Here is a 24,340-nt window from a genome sequence, read left to right as displayed (position 1 = left end):
TGTTGACAAGTCTTTTTTTTCCTCTCGTAAATCTCATTAATGAGATTTATCTGTATATGTTATTACTTATATGTGCAACTTTTTTTTTTTTGGCATTTGTACTTCAGTTAAAGAGAAAAGTGATACTTAATATGAGGTGAACCAGTAGATAAATCAGTGTTTCTAGCCTAAAATGTGATCTAAGATCAGCCAAACTGACAGTTTGTGCCGCGTTAACAGGTGTGTGCTGGTGGAGATGAAACAAGGTTAAACACTTAACTAGCTCATCAGAGTTGCGTGTCTTCACTCAGATTGTGGGAATTTAAGGAATTTGTCACAAAGAAAATGCATGCAATTTCTGCGCTCAAGTGTAAAATCTCTATCTTCTGCAGACAGAAGTGTGCGCTGAGTCAACTCGGTTCACAGAATACACACTTTACGTCCAAGTGAAAGTGGGAGCTCTTACAGTAAGCACCATCTCTGGAGTCTCACAACAGTCCCGGCACCCAACTCCGGCTTCCTTACACTCGATGATGAGTTGAACCAACAGACATTTGTTGAAACCGGTGAGTGATTAGTCTGTCATTTTTTTCCTGTTTGTAACCCATCATGTGCTGTAGGATTAAAGACTTCCCTTGTGACTGACAAACAGCCGGTGAGACTGACAGGTACAAGTAAAATATAATAAGTAGAGAAGAGTTGCTGAGCATGTTGTCGCTCCGATAAAACATACCATACAAATGTTTGCACACAGTTCAGTGGGAACACACACACACACACACGCACACATACTGCTTCTTTCCTGCCTGTGTCTAGAAGATATGATTTGGACTGACACTGGCTCCAGACTTCCTTACACAGCTCTTGATGAGTAGGCTGACCTTGTCTCAATCTGATCTTGTATGACCTCCTGTCTTCCAAGCCCAGAGTAAGACAAAGCCTCATTAAGAAGAAGATAGCATGAGAGCGGTCACTCTGGCACAGTGTGTGTGTGCGCCTTTGCACAACTGCATGTTTGTGGTGTACCACTGCATTCCTCTGTCCCACAACGTCACTAATGTGGCTTCAGGAGAGTATTGGGGGGAGGAAAAAAAACAAAAAAAAAAGTTAAATCACAGCTATTTCAGAGTAAATGATCCAGGTTGCCTGTTTTGTAAATTAAAGTTGTTGGGTTTTTTCCCAAATAACCAAATGTGTTACCAAAAATTAAATGGAAAATCTCAGGGGTTCAGTGTTCAACATGCAAAAAATGTATATACAAAAAAAAAGTTTTCAACAAAGGAATGAAAGAAAAAAAAAACATTAATGTGATCTTCAAAATACCAGCTCACTTTTGGCTTCTTAATGATAGAGCATAGTCTATAGAAAATAGAAAATAAACTTTATTACATTTTGAAAGTACAGCACTATGAATTGTTAGTGGCACCTACGATAGAAATGTGTAAAACGCCATAAAATAAGACATGCTGTTGCTCCAAGTTGGAATTATTTGCTGAAGTTCTCTAAAAGTCAGATGAAGATATTTTATTGTGCTATAGTGGAAATTTAAACTTGGATCTTCATTCTTGGTATCAAATTTTATTTAAGATAAATAGGCCTCTGAAAAACATAATATTCATACACCAGGGTTTATTGTTTTATGGGTCACTTAAACTACTGGTGATTGGATATCTTGTGCAGCACCTTGGTTAACTATTGTTGTTTTATTGTTGTTTTGAAAACAAATTCCCCTTGGATTATGTTTACATCAGTTATTTCTTAAGTCTATATAAATATACTGAGAATAAAAGTATTTTTTATTGTATACAGTTTTGTATTGTGAAATGTTGCTGCTGTAGGACAGTTTTTTTGTTAGACTTCATCTAATCAAAAACATCATTACTGTATCCTGTATTTTAACATGTTTGGGAAAACAAAAGCAGGAAACAAACTGTTGTTTTTTTTTTTCATTCACACTGAACGTGCGAATGAAAGTTTATTATTTTTATTGTGTTCTAATTTTCTTTTACAACTTCTGTAAATTCTTCACAAATACAAATTCAAGACAGGCATATTTTCAAAATCTGGAGTCTTATTTAATTTCAAGAGAACCTGAAATTAAATGTAACTCGGACTTCAGATTGGAAGTAAAATAAGGTTCTATTTGTATTACAAGGTTGAATTACTTAAGAGCTATCACAACTGTTCCCTCGAAGCTTTGAATAACTGGCTGTAAGATGCTGATTTTGGGTAAAGAGGACGTTGTAGGGAATGTATTAGCAAAGCTGCACCTCATTCAAAAAAAAAAAAAAGGAATAAAAGGACATGTTACCTGGATTTGCATTTCTAATGTCAATAGCTTAGCAAGCTGTTGGAGGATAATTTAAGAGGTGCAAAGTGTGCATATACAGTACAAATTTTTGTCAGTACTGTATGTGCACAGTGTGCTTAATCCTTTATTTTGCCTTGGTTGTAGTTGTAGTTGTAGTGTGTTCAATATTTTTAGGTGTTTCATTATACTACAACAAAAAAATACATATTTTTTTACATATTTGTTAAAACTATCACTATGTTGTGTCAGTATAATATGAGACAGATAATCTGTCGGTTTTAGCGCTGTCAATCACTCTTGTTTATGTGGCGCTCACATCCTCCCCCTTGCTCTCTGTTACGCTACCGCAGGTTCAGCACAAACCTACCATGAATTTTAGTTTGCCTAGCCACCTGTGACAGCGGATTAACAGTTGTCTGGAAAAGAAAGTTGTTCCTCCGCCATTAGCACATGGAGCAGCATGTGCACGAGCAGGATTGACGGCGCTAAGACCTTCTTTCTGGCTCTGACAGCAATAATAGCACTGAGAGGAGGCAGAGGAGCTTGATTTTATTATTTTTCACATATTATCTGTCTTATAATATGGTATCATGAAATGGTGACGGTTATAACGAATGTAAAAAAAATAGTTTTTGTAAAAGTTACATATGAGAATATAAGCAGCGCTAAGTGTGCTGTATGTACGTGCTTATTTATGATCTTACCAACATGTCAACATTTCTAACATTGTTTGTGAATTATGTTTTTCTGTCAGTTTCTAAATATTAGTTTATGTTATTCCTTATAAACAACATTTCATAAGCTGTAAAAAGGTATTATTTCCAGAGTTGGTACTTTCAAGATCGACAAACTGGTTTTTACCATTTTTCCCTACAAGTCGTCACAGGATGTCAGAGTTTCATTGTGGATGCACGTGATGCGGTGGCAGTTTCATTATGACAACAGACAATATTCCCTTTGCCTACATTGACACCTGCTTCCCAGATCAACGACAGACAGTCCAACAGGTAGACTGACAGCACAAAACATTGTGTCGTTAGTTCTCTTGACATAATAAGTTCCCCGGGGTTTATCTCGACACGTTATTACTTCTGCATTTCTCTGAGTAGGAAATTTTGAGGGGATAAGGAAAGGAATGAACAGAGGTGTTGGAATAGACAATATGATGAGACGGGAGGAACATCGGGATAGACTGTACACCAGCAGTAATGAGAAAAACTCAGAGGATGACTAGTTTTGTGGAATAAATTTTCATCAATAAATGGTCATTAAATTTCAGGTGTTTAGCTTATCACTTCCAAACAATGACAAATTATTTTGAAGGAAAGACTTCTTTCCATTCTCATAGAGTGAAATATAAAACCAGATTTCTGATAACAGAACAAGTGAGTTTTGTAAACTTTTTTTTATGTTTTTGGCTTTGTATATTAAGTATGTTATTGATCAACTGAAATGTTTGTTCTGTAAATAATTACAAATATTAAATTATGGGGGGGGGTCTAAGGATTGTGTGAGGTCCACCCAGTTCTGCGTTATTTATTGCTGAATTATAACCCCAACAAAGCTGAAACATTCCAAAGTTTGTACAAATATCTGTAACCAAAACCATCAGTGTGTTTTCAGACAATAAGGTTGTGAGGGGCTTGACATAGCTCTTGCTTTGACTCTTCACGACATGCATATTGTAACATGGTGAGGAGAAAACTTTTCATCAGCCATCAGTTTACTTTTTTTTGACTCTACTTTCTTTTCACATCTTCTTTGCAAAACGACAAAGAAAAATGTTCCCTGTTGTTTAGCTTTATGACACGTTGACACGTTCACTGCTTATTTACTCTGCTGTATATCGTCCATTATAGAATAATGGTCCGTTTGGTGTTTCTTTGCTCTCAGAGCTGAATTGTACCCCTTTAATCAGCTGTGGCGAGATATTTGACCTCCTCTGCATCACTGCCAGGAGTCATGAAAGAAAAGAGCGTAATTGACGAAAGGAGGAGCGATATTTAGACTAATGGAACAGACCGCAGGTGTAACAATACCTTCTGCTTGTAATAAATGATGTCCGGCTTCTTAAAGACAATTCTATTACCTCTACAGTTATGTGCGATCTGTCTCTGTCAGGGAAATGGATATGCACACATGTTACCAAATCGGTAGTCAAGGTTCTATCAATACGGGCTGATCTCAAGATTTATGCCACTGCTTTAGAGGCTGGCAGTCAGTAGCTTTTTTTTTTTTTTTGACAAATTTCCAGCTTTCTCTCCTGGTTTAAAATTAAACAAATTTAACACACATATACACTGCATTCTTTAGTTGTTTTTGCATTTATCACATTAATTTCTTTGCACTAAATTGTTTTATTGTTTTTGGTCAGATTGTGGAAAAAAGTACAATATTTCTATTACCCTAAATCTTTGATGGACGACTGGGAGCCATTACTTTCTCTTGGAGTCAGCAGAACTTTCTTCACTGAGCTGCCTTTTGCAGACACCCATCACTTCTACCCATTCCGGGGTTGAAACCTCAAGATACCTTTTATTCCAGTCCAGGGCTGAATGATGTGTACTGGCAAGAGAAGCCCATTGCTTCATTTTTGTTTGTTTTTTTTCTTGTATTATCCTCTGTTTCCCTCCTCTTTTTCCTGTTTCTTCACTTTTTTTCCCAATGCTGCTCTGTGCTTGCCGCTATGAGCATAAAACCTAAGTCGATGAGAACCAGGAGTGTATGGATCTCAGCGAGGGTGAGGAAGATACCTTCTGTGAGCGACATAGAAGTTAGTTAAATTACATCAAATCCTAATCCGAGGGGGGTAGCAAGTAGTTATTTTCTTAAACCATCCTAAAACTTTACTTTTAGAAGTAGTTTTACTACACTTTTCCTTTTACTTTTACTTATATTGTAAAGTATTGCTACTCTTGCGTTTCTATTTATAAAAATGTAAAAACTGTGTGTAATTTTCCTCCACTTCATGACTATGCACTGTTTTGCATTCATCTATCAAACTGAATTCCCAGAAAATACATTAGTCTCTGGTTGTAATGTGACCAAATTAGAAAAAAACGTCCAACTGGTATAAGCACTTTTGCATAAATGTGCAATTTGTGCCAAAAACTACTTTATTTTTTTGGTGAATTTGTCACCATGTGGAGATATCTTGTACCAACACATGTGCCTTTCTAAAACTTTTTAAAATCTTAATTCCCACTAACAACCAACCATTTTCCATTTTCCTTCTGAGTTCCACCTGATACTTTTCTCCCCTTCTGTGAGTGTCCAAACACTTGAATGGGTGAGACATTTTAGAGAGACCTTGAGTGAAGCGCAATAACCTTCCACTTGTGTCTACACTAGAGGGGAGAAAATAAAAGCAACAAAAAAAAAAAGAGAAAGAAGCTTTAGTCGGCAGAGGCTCGAACATCTGGAAACCAGCAAAACACCTAAAGCTGCCTTGATTAAGATCACACTTTTTCTCTGAAGCCATGACGGAATGAGACCTAAAAACAGCCGTGCTTAGAATAACACGCCAGCATATTAAAACAATAGCTTATTAGATAAGGGTGAGCACAAATTCTCTTGCTTAGCTGAGGCTGTGATGTCCTTTCGGTCTGCCCCCATCCGTAACTGTGCAAGTCTTGTTTTCTTCTCCCCTCTTTAGCTAATTTGTTTGTGGACCTTTTCAATTCTCATGATTTCATCTTAAATTTGCTTCTTAAACCTTGACCTCCCAGTTATTATTGTCAAGTCCTGTGGGCCGGAGTGCAGGCTGGGTGGCCGAGGCCAGAGAGGCATGAAAGAGGAAAAGCTCTGCAGACTCGTTGGGATTTGTTTACACAAACTGGAAGCTTTTTTGTGGGAGATAAAAGTTAGTAACAGCGGTGAAGTGCTTTTTCCCATCGACTCTGGAATCCTCCTCACATCGACCCTTCTCCTGTCACTATAACAGATGTTTGGTTTGGGGAACTGTAAACGCTGTCTGCATTTCTGATCTCTGTTATCTCCCTGTGACTTGTAACTCTCCAGGCGTCATAATAAGACTTGGCATGGACTTTGTATCCACTGACAGAGCAAACACTTAATACTGTGATGAGTGGAACGAGCGACATACAAACGTTAATCTCCAGAGATGGATATAGGAGTAGATGTGAGTTATGGTGCTGATGAATTTACATGCACTCGTTATATGCTCGAATATCACAATGATTTAGAGCTTTTAAAGAGGCATTCCAGTTGTTTTCTTTGTCGGGGTGGAGTGACAATTCCCAGAACAACAACAAATTAAATAAATAACAAACAAACTTGAATAAAATTGTGAGAGCAATAATTAAGTTCATTGTGAATTTTCTCTCATGCAGTCAAAATTCAATATACAGCCTCAAATATATGAATACACTATTTTTGATTATTATTATTTATTGTCAAATTATTCTATGCTTATTTCCACTGAGTTGTAAGCATGGCGATGGAAACATCAAGCTGAAAGTTTGCATTGGTGCCAGCAGCACTGGGATATTTTACAAAGTGAATAGAATAATGAAGAAGGAAGACAGCATCCAAATTCTTCAACTTCCTTACAATCCAGCAGTTAAACGACTGAAGCTTTTTCTCAACTTAATGTAACAGAACAATGCTTGGCATGGTTAAAGCAGATTAACGTTGAACTGAACTCAACACATTTAAAAATATGTGGACCACGCTTAAAAGAGTGGTACTGCCTGTCAATTATAGAGAGGCCAAACAGAAACAGAATAATGGAGGTCGCCTGTTAATGGCTTCAAAAACATGTTTTTCTGCATTTCCCTAATTGGCATTGTATTGTGCGGATTAGAGAAGATCCCCAATAAAATCATAAAATCAAACCTGTGCATCCAAGTCTATTGTTTACACGTCTTTGAAGTTGTTTGCAGTATAATCATTACACCCTGGAAAAAAAGGTTCAAATGCATCATTAAAAGAGGCTGGGAGTGAATAAGAGTTAATTGTTGACGACCCGATTTCACAGAGACATGACAAAATCAAGCTTTCTGCCTGTGACCCATTGTTTGTTCACATAAAGCTCTACACTGTAATCCCTTTTGTGTTCAATTAATCAAATTACTGCTGTTTAAACTTTGCACCACACACCAATTTGTAAAACCTGCCTACATAAGCTGTCTGTATCTCTGTTAGCTCAGCCTTTGGGTTTTTGCCTCCTTCCCAATCACCTCCACTACCGAACAAGCAGACAGACAGACAGAGAGAGAGAGAGGGAAGCTGGGAGGGAGGGTCAACATCAAATGTGATGAATGCCTTTCTACGGAAAAAGCTGCACGGAATGTCCTTGACTTTAATCAAAACTATTTGTTTTTGGGGCGGCTCGTCTGTTGTCTCATGCGCTCATGTCCACTGATAGCCTGACATTAATGACACCATAAATCAGGGCCAAGTGACGGCAGGGTTTTTGGTAATGTTTCAGGGCTGTTGCAGAGATGGCGGTCATTGAGGAATATGAGGAGGAGAGTGAGAGGTCTGTTGGAATTCCAGATTATGTGGGGGTTAACTAGCCCCTCGAGAAAGAAGGAACAAGATGTGAAGCTAAGCTGTGCAGGAGCCAAGAGAACCAAAGCAAAGCTGTTTTTACATGCATATCATTCATCGGAGACGCAAGCTACATGATTGTATTTTGTTCTCAATGCTTAGCGCACGGACGCAGAAAGAGAAGTGTAGATGAAGCAAAATAGAGGTTTTCACCAAAACTAGATAACCATATTAACATCTCAAAGAGCAGCAGTTGTACCGGCATCAAAGTTTTAGGCCAAACCCGACTGATAAGACTCATTCTGTGGAGATGAGAATGTCATAAATCCTTTCTGTACATCCCTCATCCTTTGCTTTAATAGTCTGCTCACATAAACACGCTGGCCCTCTTCCTGGGCCAAGATCTAAACAATTCCAGCTTGATTGATTTGACAGAGACTGTAAGATAACTGCTCCTCGGCCAATGCACCGTGAATAGGGAGGCCCTAAAACCTTTGTGCGTTAGGGATGGGCCAAAAAAACACTGCTACCCATTTGTATGTTTGAATAGATGGGAAAGGCTGAACAGATGTTTGGTATTTCTAAGGGTCAGGAAGTGTAACTCTATCTCAGATAGTTTGGACTCCAGGCATGGGGATGTTTTATTTTGGGTCAGTGTGAACTTTCACACCCCAAAATCATTCTGATACGTTGCTGGTTTCAATTTGGAGTTGCGTATTATTAACCACGGTGGCACTGTTGCATTAATAATTACTGGCATAAAGAGTCTGATGTTTATTATCCCTGACTTAGAAGTGGTAATGGTAATCAATTTGTCAAAAAAGAACTTTGAAGATGTCTCGGCATAGTGAGTGTGTAAGTATTCGTATCACTTGAACTGTACAACCATGAACCTAAATATATTTGATAGGAATGTAATAAACATAAGGTAGCATTTAAAGAGGCAGAAAAATGATAAAATTAGGATTATCTTTCCCCCACACGTCCAAGACGATTGTACACACTGACATTTTTGCTCACTTTTTTTTTTTTTTGCATATTAGGATCCCAATAATGTTGCATTTAAACAGTGCAAATGATTATCAGTTGAGTTTAGGTGTGGAGTTTGACTGGGATATTTTAAAACATGAATAAATCACAGCTGTATATTTAGGCTGGATCTACAAAGTGGCAACATCTGTCCCAAGACGTCTCTAGCCTCCGTTTCTTCTCGGATTGTTTTTTTCACATCATCTCAAGCTTTCCTATCAATGCTGAAGAAAAGCATCGGTGCTGCCACTGTTGTTTTACCATGAGTACTATGTGTTTAGGGAGCTATGTAGTGATTTTTTTTTTTCCATTCATAAAAAACATTTCATGTAGGCCAAAATGTTTTTATTTTTCTTATCTGTCTGGACAACCTTCTTCCACGTGATTACTTTACCCCCTTTACCTTGATGTAACTTGCAAACAGGACATCTCATAGCTTTGTTTCAACAAGGGTTTTCTTCTCGACACCCATTAACACCAAATTTGTGCACAACTAATAACTAATAGTTGTCCTGTCCATTTGTTTTGTGGATCTCTGCAGCTCCTTCAGAGTTATCACTGGCTCTCTTGGCTACTTTTCAGTCTCCTTTTCCACCTCTTCAGTGTAGGTACATAGCCATGCTTTGGTTGGTTTGTAGTCGTCATAAATACTCTTCATTTTGGTTGATGGACCGAACGATGCTGCATGATATGTTCAAAACTTAGGATAGTGTGCAAAACCTTGGCCCTGTTAGATTTTCCTAACTGTATCCCCAACTTGTCTGGAATTGCTGTTGGTTCACAAGTCCTCTCCAACAAACCTCCAAGACATTCACAAATCAGCTGTGCATATACTTCCATTAATTAAATCAACCACAGATGGTCTGTACTTACTAATTAGGTGAGTTTGATATTTTTTGGCTACATGGTATTTTATTTGGAGGTATTAAAATAAAATGATGTGTGTACAAATGCACAATTTGTCACACTGCAACAAAATGCATTGAGATCGGTGATTGTAGTGTGACGAAATGGAAAAAAAGTTCAAGGGCTATCAATGCTATTTGAAGGTGCTGTATACTCATTGCAACTGTTCCAGATTGAAGCCATACCTCTTAACATTTTTTTTTTTTTTTTTTTTAGAGATTCACTTTATCTTGTGGCTTTTCTCCTGTCAAAGTCAGTGCAAAACTAACGACACAGGAGCTGTTTGGTTGAATCTTGCATTGTCAAGAGAAAGCTATGTAGACAGTGTCTGCCAAAAGGAGTATGCATTTCTAATCCCTTGATGGCTCATAGGCGCAACAAATCTTATCCATCTACATGCTGTCAAAAAATGTCACCGCTGTATCAAAAAGAGGAGACGAGACCTGAAGGAGAGGTGCTGGAGGGAGGAAATATACAACAGTGTGCATTTTTTTTTCACCGTTGCAGACACATCCACACGTGCCCACCCACTCGAATGCACCGGAGAGACACCGAGCTGTCGTCAGTTGACAAACAAATGACAGACAAATGACATGTTGGAACACCTCCACCGGGCCTGATAGCAATCGCCCTGCGAGATTGTGCCAATGGCATCTCTTATGGAGAGAGGCCTGTGTGTCATTTTACACAAACAAAACCTCTGCCAAACACCAGATCTGATTGCTTCCACCGCCATCAACTGTGTCCAATCTAATCCGTCTGTCAATCTGGGTTGCAGGGACTGAAGACATGGTTAAAGGAAGCATGATGGAGAGGTGGGATGATAAAGAGGGAACGGAAAGGTGGATTTGTTGGAATGGACAGGGGATTTGTAAGGAAAGCTGTGGCAGTATTTTGGCATGTCTGCGCCTATACATAGTATAAAGCTAAAAACAGTGGTTTTGACTTTTCTTGCTTTACTACACGCTTTTTACAAGTGAAAACTATTACCTCAACCACAAGCCACTTGTGACTTGTCAAAATATCGTTGTGGACAATGCTTGGTGACCTTTGCGTTGTTGTGTTTTTTTTGCCTACAACCCTGCTGGTAGATACAGTGTAATGTGTGCTTTCCCGTCTCCCTTAATTCAATCAGGTCCCTCCCATCACTCTGGCCTCTTTATTCCAATTCGATTAGTCGTCTAAAGCCATCAAGATTTCCTGGACAAAATGATTGCTTGTATTAATCCCCGCAATTTCCATTTAAAACGTAAGGGCATCGACTTGATTAATAAGGGCTGATGCTGAATAATTACACAGCACAACACAGATAGTGTTATAGGAAAAAGCACAGCTGGGCATGCCCCCAAACGCCCTTTGGGAAACCCAAGAAGGGAAAAGGGGGTGGGAGTCAAAGTAAAGCAATGGCAATGACTGTGAGGTGATGAATCTCTTAGCTCGCCCCTTATGCAATTAACAAGCAACTCTTCTATTAATTTGGTCCTTCCAGAGTGGTGACTGATCAGATGTCTCGGGGTCGAATGTCAGGGGTCGAGAACAGAGGCCAAGCCAACAACAGCATGGAGAAGACAGAGAGGAAAGGTAAGAACCGAAATGGAGACAGAAAGAAAAAAGGCTGCCGGAAAGAGCACAGTCTTTTTTTTTTCTTTTTTTTTTAATGGTTTGGCTCTAGTTTCAACATCAACCTAATTTAGATTACAACAAATCAGCTTAGTGTTGAAAAGATATCTGCTACCATGAAGTGTTCAGTTTGTAGGTTTAAAAGGAAATGTCTCTCTTGCACGTTTAATTGGGAGCAATCAATCATTGTAGTGGTTAAGCATTCAATACAGACTCAATCAATCGCAGGTATGGAATGGAATAAAGAGAAAAATACGGGTTGTGTTTTTTTCTTCCTTTTTTGAAAAAACAGATTCTATTTTAACATTTACTCATCAGAGATTTATTGGCCATTTATAAGGCCAGAATTGCTTTAGGTCAAATATAAAACCAGAGAAAAATGAGCATCCATTATGAATGTACATATTGCATTGGTGTTTATCTCTGTTATCTGGATGAGATAAAAATGTTTAGCCTGCCTGATGAAATATACTTATTTTCTCAAAAGCACACTCCAAAAAAGGGAGGGGGAAAAGGAGAGGTGATAATGTGCTTACTTGTATTTTTTTTAAGAGCTGATTAGTTGTTTATGTTTTGTCATTTTTATGCATAACCTCAGTTATGTCTTGTAGCTGTGGTCAGAAATGTCACAGCTACATTTCTGACCACAGTTTGCTATTTTTTGTTGTCTTGCGGTCAGTCAGTTCATAACCTCCTAGTGTCTATGTAGATTTTCCTTGAAAAACCTCTAAATAGAGACTCTTCATCATTAAAAAAAAACTGCACTTACTAAGATTTGCTGGACACAAGTTTGTTCTCAGTTGATGTTGTGAGACCATAAAGAATTCAAAATAATGTTTCTACAAACATTTCATTCGTAGCTTTTAGGTATGTCATAATATTACAAATTTATAAACAAATACTCTGACTTAAGTTCTTTTTAATTTCTATAATTATGTAAAAAAAAATCTAATTAAACAAGTAAATGTGAGCATTTGTGTTTGAAGAAGAGATATATATTGACACATTACAACTTCCAGTGCAGCACAGCACTCTGATTTGATGATTGCTTTCTGAAAAGCAAAAATAATCAATCAGTTCATCACAGAAACAGCAACTCTGTTTTCACATTGTTTTCAGACATTTGGAAAGTTTACTTAAAAAACAACGTGCATAGACTAATTTAGACATCATCTAGCAATCTAGGAGGAAGGCTGGAATTTTGCCACTCATTTTTCACATCTTCATACTTTAATTTCTTTACATTTTTTTCTGATGAATACCCTCACAACTTTTCTAAATTAGTAACAAACAGGCCCATTGTTGAAAGTATAATTGGCTATGTCTGGACAGAAATGTCTGACTTTTTTGGACATATTTGGATGCATTTGACGAGAGAGGCATCAGAGAAAACAACAATATTGTTCAGCTGAATGTTTTTTGCATTGCACATCTGGCAGACTTCTGATGTGTCATATATTAACAGCTTAATATATATAATTTTAAATATAATAAAAATTATCAAAATAATTGTAAAAAGAAATGTCACCGCTGTATGTAATTGTAAGTCAATTTTATGATTTAATTGTAATTATCTAAATTCAATAAAGATAAATTTGGTAGATTTTAATTCAGTTAATGTAATGATTTTGTAGAAAGAAATGAATTTAATTACTAATTTATATTGTTTACCTTAATGTCATTCTGCTATATGTCTACTGGGCTAAAGACATCCATTCTTCAACTTTTCTTAATAGTGCATCATTAATAAACTTTCTTTGATTGTTTGCTTAGGATGACATTTATGTCCAACAGCTTTAAATGAGATACTATTAAAAGTCTCACATCGCCGTGTTAGCTCTGTTAGCCTTTACTATGTAGGCCATCCTGATCCTTTTTTATGTCAGAGTCAAAGTATTCCCACATGTTTTTAAAACTTGGGGAAAATGCTCCAGGGATGGGTTGTCACGACCACCTTCGTTGTGGTTTGAAAATAACCTTTTCTTAATTATCAGCATAGGAGGAAATGGAGCCTGACAGTATTTTCATTTTTAAAACATAATTTAAAGAGGCCCAACCCCAACAATTATCATAGTTTCTAAAAGGTTGAACTTCTGGGCACAGATTGTGTGCTGTGTAAGAAGAAAGTTAGGACTGAACCTATCAGGTTATGATATACTTCTTTCTCTCTTAATTTCTGATTCATCTTTATTAGAAATACAATCTGAAATCAGCAGGCTACATTAATTACATTAATTGGTCGATTTTTCACCTCGATTTGCTCAGACCATCCATTTAAAAGTGAGAATGTTGTCAGTCAAATATCAGACTATGACTAAGCGCGACTCAGTAACAAAATCAAGGCTCCTGTTTGGATTCTAGTATTAGACTCAAAGTTACATATCCTCAGTATCCAGGTTAGTTACTTCGTCAGGCATAAAATTATATGTGTGAAACTATTTTAAAACAACCTGTTTTTAAATAGCGTCACAGCTTATTCACAGTGAGAGAGAAAAATACTTTATCAGGAAGGATGACTACATACACAGGAATACTTACAGCAACGGTGCTGTTTTCACTTTTGAGCTCCTAATTTCTGTCTTGCAATTTTAATTATTGGTAATCATTTGGAATTCTCGGAGATGAGGTAAGAATGAACATTGTCTCTCAAAGATCACTGTTTTCTAAAGCTAACTATTCTAATACGATAAGTTGCTAATGTGGGATGCTAATGGAGGATGCAAAAGCCAGTTGAATTTAGTTAAATCATTCTGTCTGTTTTAAAATATTTACTAAGACTTAGAAGAAATAGTCTCGGTGCTTTTCACGTGTGTTCTCATATTTTAATAATGAAAGTACAATTAAAGCTTTTCAAAAACATGGATATAAAATTCTGATCAGTGAATTTCTAAGTCGTATACATCCTCATTTCACTCTCTATTGGAGCATTGATCCATTACAGTAAAACATCATTCAAATCAAATTGAATACCTAACACTAAAGCTTAACCAGAATGTTAAAATAAAATTTATTGAACTGTCTGAATGATTGTATCAGTGGTGTCTGTGGTTTCATTGTTCACTGCCACAAGTGAGTAATTACATTAACATACTTGTGTTTCTTTACATGCTGTTCCAGTGCATGCTGTTTAATTTGCAGATGCTGCACTTTATTTTACATGCTGTTATATTTACTTGTAGATAAGAACCAGAATGTGATTTGCCCTAAGCTAATTTTGCCATCTGTTGACAGAAATGCTCCCCTCAGAGTCTCACCGCACTTGAAGTAGAGCGGCACAGAGAAAGAAGACTAACCCTCATCAAAAAGACAAAACAACATATGCTTATACTCCTTGAGTTTGAGCAAAAGTTCCTCTCTAATATGCGGTGCCACAGATGACTGACACTGTTTTGTTTCAGTTGCACTTTTCCCCATCTGCCAGCCAAAAATGGCTGGATTCATTACATAAACACAAGAGGAGCCAATCAAAGTGCCCCTGTTTGAACATGGATGTGGGTGTCCATGTAATGGTGTTGGAAAATAAACGTGGATACAGTATTGATCTTCCCATCACTGAGTCTCATTTTAGGATGCAGAGGGCATTTGAGGAACAACAACAACGAAGGCTCTTATCCCATCTCCCTGTGGCCCCCGCTTCTGTCGTGTCTCTAACTATTGTTCACAGACATAGATCAAGCACCAAGTGGAACTGCAGAGCCAAGGGACTTGGGCATGTGGAGGGGGGCATGAAAAGTGAGGTAGGGGGGATTCCAGGAAAGGAGAAAAAGGAAGAGATGGAAGCTGGTCTTTCTCTGCCTCTCATCCCCTTGAAGGCCAACGGAAGGTCCTAAGCCTGGCTCAAGGGCTTATGCAGATTCAATGACCTTTTTCCCAGAGACCAGATTTTACACTTAAATTACCATTATGAGCAGTGGTGTCCCTTGAGGAGGGCTGTAGACCAAACCAACCCCCCACCCCCAACCTTCACAACCCCCCAGCTGCGGTTAAAGCCGACAGCGGCACCTTGTTTGGGCAGCAGGCGAAACGATGTGGAACACATGTAAACGAGCGAGCTGCTTTGCTGTCAGCGCTGTCTCAGTAGGAGTGGGACCACAGTGCGGGGTGGCATTAAATGTGCATTACACTTAGATTGTAAATGCCAGAGGAATTGGGGGTTATAAAGATGATGTGATAAAGATATTAGACAAGCCGTTTTATGTTCCATTATTGGCCTATCAAACTGAATTTTAGGAATCTCATCCCTGTGACAGTGAAGTAAGGCTTAAAATATCCCCTACAAGTGTTACACACAGGATAGTTTTACTTGCTCTGATTTGATAGGTGAATAAAACCCTTTATGGTGATGCTAAACATTTGCTGGTGTTTTTTCCTCAGAGCAGGGAGTCTCAAACTTCATGTCCAGAGGTTCAAATCAGATTTCAAGGTAACATCAAAGGCCTCTAAGGACAAATCTCTTTCATTAAATTGCTTCAGACTTAAGAGAAATGGCACTTTTTGTTTGAAAGTATTTGTAACCATAAGCCTCTCCTATTGTTGGTAGCAAAACACAATGAGCCTACCAAGTTGTGTGTGTTGTTTTATCAGGAAAAATGTATGAAATTGTTTCATTTCAGCTTGAAATACAAATATCTAGACAATGCTCTCAATTTCTGTTCTTTTTTTGTTTGTTTGTTTTTGCAACCCCTTAATACTGTGGTATTTTTACACAAAATTATTGTGCTGTGAGAAATAGGTAGTGGGACAATCCTAGTCCAACTTAGTTGCTGTCCGAATCTGGTTGGGGTCTGTGCTTTGAGAATCGATGCCTCAAATCGATTTGAGGCATCGATTGAGGCCTCAAATCGATTTGAGGCCTCAAATCGATTGAGGCCTCAAATCGAATATGAAATATGGTAAGGAATATGAAAACATAGTATGTTTTCATATTCCTAAGGCCTTTGTTAGGTTCCTCAAGGACAGAAGGGACCTGAGACTGCAGGGTGTAGTTTTGCAACACCTCTCATCCCAGCAAAATGAGGCATGACAGAAAATGGAAAAAAACACCAGAGTTCTGTCCTTATTACTCTCTTCAAACATAAGAGAATGATGGCATCTTCCTCTTTCAAACTATAACCTCGCTATGGGGACACAAGGATGCACATGCCAGACGCACACAGACCCACACACACTTATACACAATTTAACTTCCTCTTCCTGTGGCTGCGGATTTGTTTGTCTTTAATTCCCTATCGCGTGGGGGTAATGGGGACTCTGTGACAGCTGTCATTCTGCCATGACCTCGGAGGCCTGCAGATCTGAACTGGCACGATGATCAGGTAAGTGTGTGTGTGTGTGAAAGTGTGAGCATTTTCTAGTGTAAAAATGTTTGCGGAACAGGGACATGGACAATAAACTAGTGGGACGTGTTGGAGGGCAGCTGTTTTGATGTGAAAATAGTGATTAAATACTGAGATAGGCTTTTTTTTCCCTGTAAACCCCTCAGGCTCGACAATATGCCACTACAAATATGTCTAATCAGCAGGAGACTTGCTCTGACAGAAGCCAAAACAAGACCCAGACACTCATAGGGTGATGTGACAAAGGGCATTTGGAGCCAGACAGGCAAACCAAAGTGCAGATAGGAAAGACTTGAAATATTTCTTACAGATATTTCATGTTTTGATCTCGTGAAATGTTTTGAAAGGGTGTAATATTAAGTTGCAAGCCACGTCTTTGAAGAAAACGTCTGCTATTACACCCTGATTTTTATCTTTCCTCTAATAGAAAAAACATTGCCCTGTTTTGCCGCATTCACGTCTTTCCACGTCTCTCCCCGCCTCTCCCCGCCTCACTATGCTCCGTCTCTCGAGTTTAAGTTACCTACTGTAGAAGAGCTGTCATCAGAGAGCGCATGATAGCGAGAGCAGAACACGGTCGACTGCTGCTCCGGGGTTGTTTCGGATGCAGAGCCGAGGTGGGCGGGAGTGCGTTGGAGCGTGGGGGCAAAGAGAAGAAAAGGAGTTAGTGGTGATTCTGCTCAGTGACACATCAGGCCAAGGCTGTGAGGTTGGCGTTCAGTTCAGTGGTCCCACAGGGAGTGAGTGTCTGCGGTCGAAATGTTGCTTTCAAAAACATGAGCAGCCTCGTGCTAAAATAAGGTGGAAAAAACCCCATCTCCCATCACACTTGTTCTTACTTTAGCTAACTCCTGCTACAAGCTGTTCCGCATGGTCCCATTATGAGCAACGCAGACTGTGCACTAAGGTGAGAGTGAACGTGTGCGTTTTGTGTACATAGATTGTGTAGACAACAACTTTATCAATTATCAGTGAGTCATTCTAATTGGAAACATGTCTATATGGCCACAGATGCTATTGTAAGTCACGAACCCAGAATAAAATCAACCATGGGACGTCTTTGCTTTTACTGCATCAACATTTGACCTTGTTTTGTCTTCCTCGACGCTCTCAGCATAAATTTAGTACACGGTACACAATTTGGAATTTGGGAAAATTGATAAATTTGTGTTGTCCTCTTCTCCTTCCTTTCTTATTTGTATTCATCCTGGAAAATGACTGTGCCAGACATGAGAAGTGATTGTTCATTACTTTTTGGTCAGTATCTTAGCAGCATGTAGAACCAAGAAGTTTCACTTGAGGTCAAACAGGAAAAATAACAAAAAAACAAACAGAATCCTTATCCTCAACTTTACTGGAACTTAACTCTTGGATTTACTTTTAACCCCTTCCTTGGATGAAATGGAAATTTTCCACGAGTACAAGGTTTGCTGCACGGGGAATTAACAACTTTGAAAAATCAGAAAATAGTGCTATGACCGGCTGGTCATCTGTCCAGGGTGTACCTCTGCAACCCTGAAAGGATAAGCGGTACAGAAAATGGATGGATGAAATCATAAAATTGTACATAGAAGAGAGTGCCCAACAAAAAGTAGGAGTAGTCAGAATATCATTGGAATTTTACAGATCAACCCAAAATAGAGCATAAGCAGCCACACTTCACTGGAATTGTAACTACAAATCTTTATGCAGAGAGTAACATTCTGGTCAAGTTTTATTTGCAGGAAAGCTTAAGTTTGGAAAGACTCTGTGGTGAGCTTTTGTATCCTGCACTTAAAAGTTTTGCCACATATTTTAATTGAATATAGGAAACGTCTTTAACTCAGTCATGCACAGTGAAACATTGGGCAACGCTGTTGCCTTGCAGCAAAAGGTTTGAGTCGTAGAGACTTCCTGTTTGAAGTTTGCATGTTTTCCCCGTGTATGCAAGGGTTCTCACCGGGTACTCTGGCATCCTCCCACGGCCCAAAAACAGTAACGGTAGGTCTTTAAATTGTGCTTAGGAATGAGTGTATGTGTGCATCCAGTGTGTCTCTATGTTATCCTGTGAAAGAATGGCATACCATCAATTACTCACTTTACCCTGCAAGGACAAACAAACTCTATGTTTGGGGCCGATGTGAAGATGAACTTCTATCCTAACTTCAAATTTTTGTCTGTCTCAAACAGATTTTCTTTTACAACTGCTTTATTTTTAGCTTTTCTCACCTGCCTACTAACGTACAGACCGAGAGTTCCTGTTCATGAAAAGTATGATATCTTTAAAACACTCATAGTTAATGTTGGTCTCATCTAACCGGAGCAATTTTCCCATATGCTTGTTGTGTGTCGTATAATCTTTAAACAGAACTATGTTACACTTTGTGTGGCTTTAGTCCATCAGTTGCCACTCTTACAAAAAGATTAATTTGTGGAGTGCAACTCTAAGTTCTTAAGTTACCTCTTAGCTGCTTTTGTCGTAAAGGCTGACCTTGCTAGAGCCACATCTTGGTAGGTTTGTAGTTGTGCCAGATAATGAATTTAACATCAGACTTTTGAAATAGTTTTTTTTTTCCCGCCACCCTAACTCTGTTTACATTTCACCATAAGTGGGACTTCTGAGAATGGTGTTTACTGACAATGTTTTTTGTTTTTTTTCCAAATATCGCTTGTGAAAATGTTTGAAAATCATTTCCCTTTCCCTTCACAGCTAAGCACTGCTTTGTGTTGGTCCATCATCAAAGGTACGCTAACGTGACCAGTGGACTTCTGCGTTGTGTGTGTTATGTGGTGATCAGACAACCCACAAGACACCAAGTCTGGGTTTGGAGGCGGTCTCCGTTTATTCAATCTGTCAATCGGGAGATATTAGCATTAGCACCTAGCATGTGCTCCAGTTCTCCAACCTGATCTAAACAAAATAATAGTTAGCATGCTTTAAATGATATAAAGGTGTAATAGCAACTCAAATGAGAATATCCAAACACATCATTAATACAGAAGGAAAAATAAACATTTAAACAATATTAGTGAAAGGATTACAATAGATTATAAAATTTGCCTCTCCCCAGTGGAACGAATAACAAAAGGGAAGAGGAAATTAATAACTTAATATTTATAATAGTCCTGGAGGACCCTGAACAAAAGAAGAAGAAAATAAGGCGGAGTTGGAGGACCAAACCCCTTATAGCAGACACAGAGGAACACAACAACAGTCAAGTAGAAGTGGACAAACACATGAAAGAACACATTTTGTGGAAATATACAACTATTGATATAGACCCAGTTACATTAACATAGATTCCATTTGTGGTTATGATCTGACAAAATATGAAAAAAGCTTAATGGGCATTGGATTCTTTTTTTGCTGTTGTTCAGCTAATGGTTTTCAGTGAGTGTCCAGTTTGGCGTATGGGACTTTTCATTTCACCTCTACAGTTCTGAATTTCTTAAAAAATTCAGAAAGCCTTTTTGAATACCCATGTCATGTTGACATAAATATCCTGGAAATAAAAGCTGAATATTAGCGATTTGACCTTGAAGTCAGTCTTTAATGGAGAAAAAACAGTGTGCTTGAGCATTGATCCAAAACAAGAAAAACATATGTCATTGCCCAGATGCGCTTACAAACTGTACTCTATTGTTATTCTCTGCATTTTATTGTTCACATCTGTTTTATTTTTCAGTGCAGGACTTTCTCACAGTGCACGTCTGCCAAAAAGTTTGTAATAACGTTAGGCCGAATGATTTGAGCATCTTCGTGGCTAACTGAATTTGAAAGACCTCTGAAGGATGTATTCATTGAACACAGTGATGGGGTTTTAGATTTTTTTTCGTTGTATTTTTTTTTAAGAAATGATCAAGACCTCAGTGCTAAAAAGGGCAATGTGACCCGCTCGATTGTTGATAATGTATTGCTGTGCATTGTTGCTAACAAAAGGATAAAACCTATTGCAGTAGTTGTCGGCAGCCTTTTCTAAATGTGTGGTTTGATTTTTTTGTGCGATGGCCTCTCTTTGACTGACACATCAGTGTGTGTATATAAGCAGCGGTTTTGGCAGGAGCCTTCAACCTTCTTCTCCCATCGGGGAATCCGCTTGTAAACCATATCCAAACTGAACTTTGCAGCCTTTAGTAAACTCTCATGTGGCACAAGCCAAAGGGTTTCAAGATACAGTGCCACACTGTGAGTGTGAAAGAGACAAAAGCAGTAAAGGTGCACAGATATCATATTTTATATGGTAAAACAGGGTGGTCCAGTATTTTAGTCACTTTGTTGTTCTTTCGTAATTCTATAAAAAAATTAAGTCCATTCAGTCCGTCTCTTTTGTGCTAATGTATACGTATCAAGCTTCTTTTTTCAAGCTTTTTTTTCCCTCTTTTCTTTTCAATACTTTATTTCTGGCTCTGTCATACATCATACACCAGGCCTTCCCATGTTGTTTTTTTTTTTCTTTTTCTTTTTGTCCCCCGTCATCAGTCGACATAAATACCCAGTATGTCACAGCAGGCTATGCTCCAAACGCCCCCTCAGTGCTTATCTCTACAAAATGTGAATCTGTTATTCTACAGTAATGGAAACCATGTTGGTAACATCTTAACATATTACATTCACTCAAACACACTGTGAAACTCTATCTTACCGCTGTGTCAAAGCTCTTTTTATACAGCGGGAATGTGGGGGGATGTGGTGAAACACAACGTTTTGCCCAAAGCACAAACTCTATGTGAATGCACACACAGACTACAAGGTTTCTTTTTTATTCTTTATTTATATCTTTTTTTTTTTTTTTCTTAAGAGGACAATTCAAAAAAAGCTGAAAACACAAGAGTATTGTGCGCTTTAATGTTTTGAAGCTCTTGTATGTGTCTCTTTTTACGTTTGCAGACTGGTAGAGGTTCAGATTTCTGCAGGCAATTTGTTTCAGGTAACTGGAGCTTTCAACAGCAGTTGAGTGTGTCTTGGGAACTATTAGGGGAAAAAAAGAGTGTGTTCAAGCTTTTCAAAATGTTGATGGATCCAACATAATGAGCGTGTAACTGATCACAAAGATAGACAGATAAGAATTTTTTTTTCCTTGAGTTAAGAATATTGCTACATGGGAGAGAGGAAAGCTAAACAGAGTGCTATCCAGCATTAGAGATATTAGGCTTTAGGTAGCACATTGTTATTCACTTACTGCTCCTATTGGGAAAGCTGTAGGCTTTTTTTTTTAGTCCTTTTGTTGCCAGAAATCTTTGAATTGAATCAGTGTGCAGTCAGCATACTGGAGGCAAGAACAGCTAAACGTTCAGTTTTGTGAGGATGCTACTAAAACCGTCAAGTTTTATGTCTGTTAATGTTCATTTTATGCTTTTAAGTCTCTTAAGTTGCTATGTTTTTTTTATCCTGGTAAGGTTTTCAGTAGCCCCCTCTTGCTGTTATTTTAAACACTTTTTTTTGTTTCCTATTGGGACAGGAGGGCTGTAGAAAAGAGGGAGGAGAAATGCTCCAGGTAAAACATCACTATTTAGGGCAAGATTCTATGGAGGGCGTCAGGGAGACAAGAGGTTGGAATTTTTCTTTTCTATTTTTTTATTTAAGTGCAGACAGCTCCAATTTACCCTCCAGTGTTCTGTCGACTGAGACAATCATCACACATCGATGTCTCAGGTTTGGAGGACATATGGTAATGAGTTCAGACTGACTGACTGATGTGACTTAAACTGTTGGGTATTTGGGAGGGGGTGGCTGCAGTCCAACGTGGACATGGGGGCAGGTTTATAAAAGACTTTGCCAGCAGCCATAGTAAGAACAGACCAGGACGTTGGTCCCGGGAGCACATCTGAGACTCGGTCTGTCATTGAGGTAATTACGTCCATGGTTACGGTATCTGTAGGAAAGGCTGATCTCAGACCTGTGGCTCTAATGATACTCTCATGTTGCTAAAATGTCCTTGACTGCCCCCACGTTCTGCATACCCACAGACACTTCTGGGAAATGATCATTGAGAATGAACACTTTTTATACATTTATATTCAAACAAAATCTTTTGAATCATTTAAGTGTGTACACACCAGCGAAAGTGACATGAGTATCAAATTTGAACACGAGTCACACATAAGTCGCAAAAGCAAGAATGTACACTTATTGTCTATATTCAAAACATGCTGTACAAATATGTCAAAAAAAACTTGAATCTGTAAGTAGACTTGCCTTCAGAGAGTCTAGACTCGACTCATGCTCCTCACCTAAAGACTTGAGTCTTGATTTTGAGGTACCTAGTAAAGACTTAAACTTCACTCAGACTCAGCCTCTACAAACTTTAGACTTGATGTACAGGAGGAGGTTTGTAAAAAGTAAAATGACCTGTACTTGTAAAGCGCTTCACGCTACCTTCACGCATTCACCCATTCACAGAGCAGGTGGTGAGAATGGTAACCCACCTCTGTCACAAGACAATCTCTTATGCCACGGTTATTAATAATTTTGCAATTTTGTTGTAAACCATCCAAGTCCTGAAATGGGCTTTTGTTAAGTTAAATCAAAATATGTTAACTTAAAGATGGCTCTTCGAAAAACAACTTGTGAACGACAAACAGCATATTGAAGGTATTTGCTCTAAATGTTTAGCATATTTAAAAGTACCTTGCACTATTCTCACTCCATCTTCCTTTGCAAACCTACCTAGCTAGCTGGCTTCCCCTAACCCTCTGAGACCTGACAGAACTTTGTTTGACCCCTCGTTTTTACATATGTCATATACAATTTGCCACACGCAGGCCTAGCTGACGGTTGCAGCTAGAAAAGACAGAAATCTCAGTCGAAGTCCCGTCCACTCTGAAGTCAAGGGCATGCTTTGAACTGAAACAGGTTCATTTTTTACCTCGCCATCATCCTTTTTTCAATTTATTCCCTGCCACACTCTACATCATTTATAGTCTCATGCTCATGCTAATGATGCTGATTTCACAGGGTGTCAAAGCTCTAGAGAATTACATCTCCGCAATGATGGGTTGCTTACCGGCTGGGTCAAATTCACTGTATATTTATCTACACGGGTGTTTGCTATTGTTTCACTAATGTATCAGAGACAGGGAGATGTCTGAATATAGAGCAGAAGAAAGTGAGAATGGCACTCCTGACATCATGAGTCTTTGTCAGGTTTGAAACTAGAATGGCAGAAAGTGAGTGGCCATGCTTAAAGAATCCCTGTATTCTAGTCTAAGACCACACACTGCGCCTGTATCAGCCCACCTCGCACCGCTGTGATTGATTCTCTGCCCAGAGGCTGTAATCCCTGAACCCTACACCTTTACTGGACCGCGTCCCTTCTCTTACACTTTTTCTGCTCCCCCAGTGTTTCACAGCACCTGGGCAGCATCATCAGTTATGACAACATAAGAGAATAAATCAACAAACTGCTGCCATTGCCTTGTATCCAATGGTTGTCTGCAACAGCTCTCAATAAACTCAAGATATTTTTTTTCCCCCGTCTCTTGCTTTCTCCTTGCTCTCTCTTGTTTTAATCTCCAATGGCAGACATTGGAATCCTGCTGTCAGCATAACGGAAGAATATTAGCACGGCTGGCCCCACCTGGACCCGCCGCTCCTCAACCTGTCCCCTCCCTGTAATTATCCCTTAGCCCTTTTTCCCATTAACCTACTCCCTTTGATCCCCACACA

At 38.7% G+C, this 24,340-nt stretch overlaps 1 protein-coding gene across 4 annotated transcripts in view; it reads left to right on the top strand.

Annotated features, from left to right (window-relative positions):
* The window catches only part of LOC103470459 (uncharacterized), a 368,190-nt gene that overhangs the window by 187,045 nt on the left and 156,805 nt on the right, over positions 1-24,340 (top strand). For 3 of the 4 annotated variants that reach the window (XR_014088892.1, XM_081610589.1, XM_081610591.1), the window contains exon 2: positions 11,229-11,320. Coding sequence is in view for 3 of the 4 variants with exons in the window: in XM_081610589.1 (XP_081466715.1) it covers positions 11,245-11,320 (76 nt within the window). In the remaining variant the exon portion in view is untranslated. Of the gene's footprint in view, positions 1-371; positions 546-11,228; positions 11,321-24,340 lie in introns of all 4 variants that reach the window. The other variant, XM_081610590.1, reaches the window with a different exon arrangement.

This window comes from Poecilia reticulata, chromosome 9 (genome assembly GCF_904066995.2).
Source record: "Poecilia reticulata chromosome 9, P_reticulata-male-v2, whole genome shotgun sequence".
NCBI lineage: Eukaryota > Metazoa > Chordata > Actinopteri > Cyprinodontiformes > Poeciliidae > Poecilia > Poecilia reticulata.
Note: the sequence above shows the minus strand (reverse complement) of the source record. Positions and strands in the feature narration are given on the sequence as shown.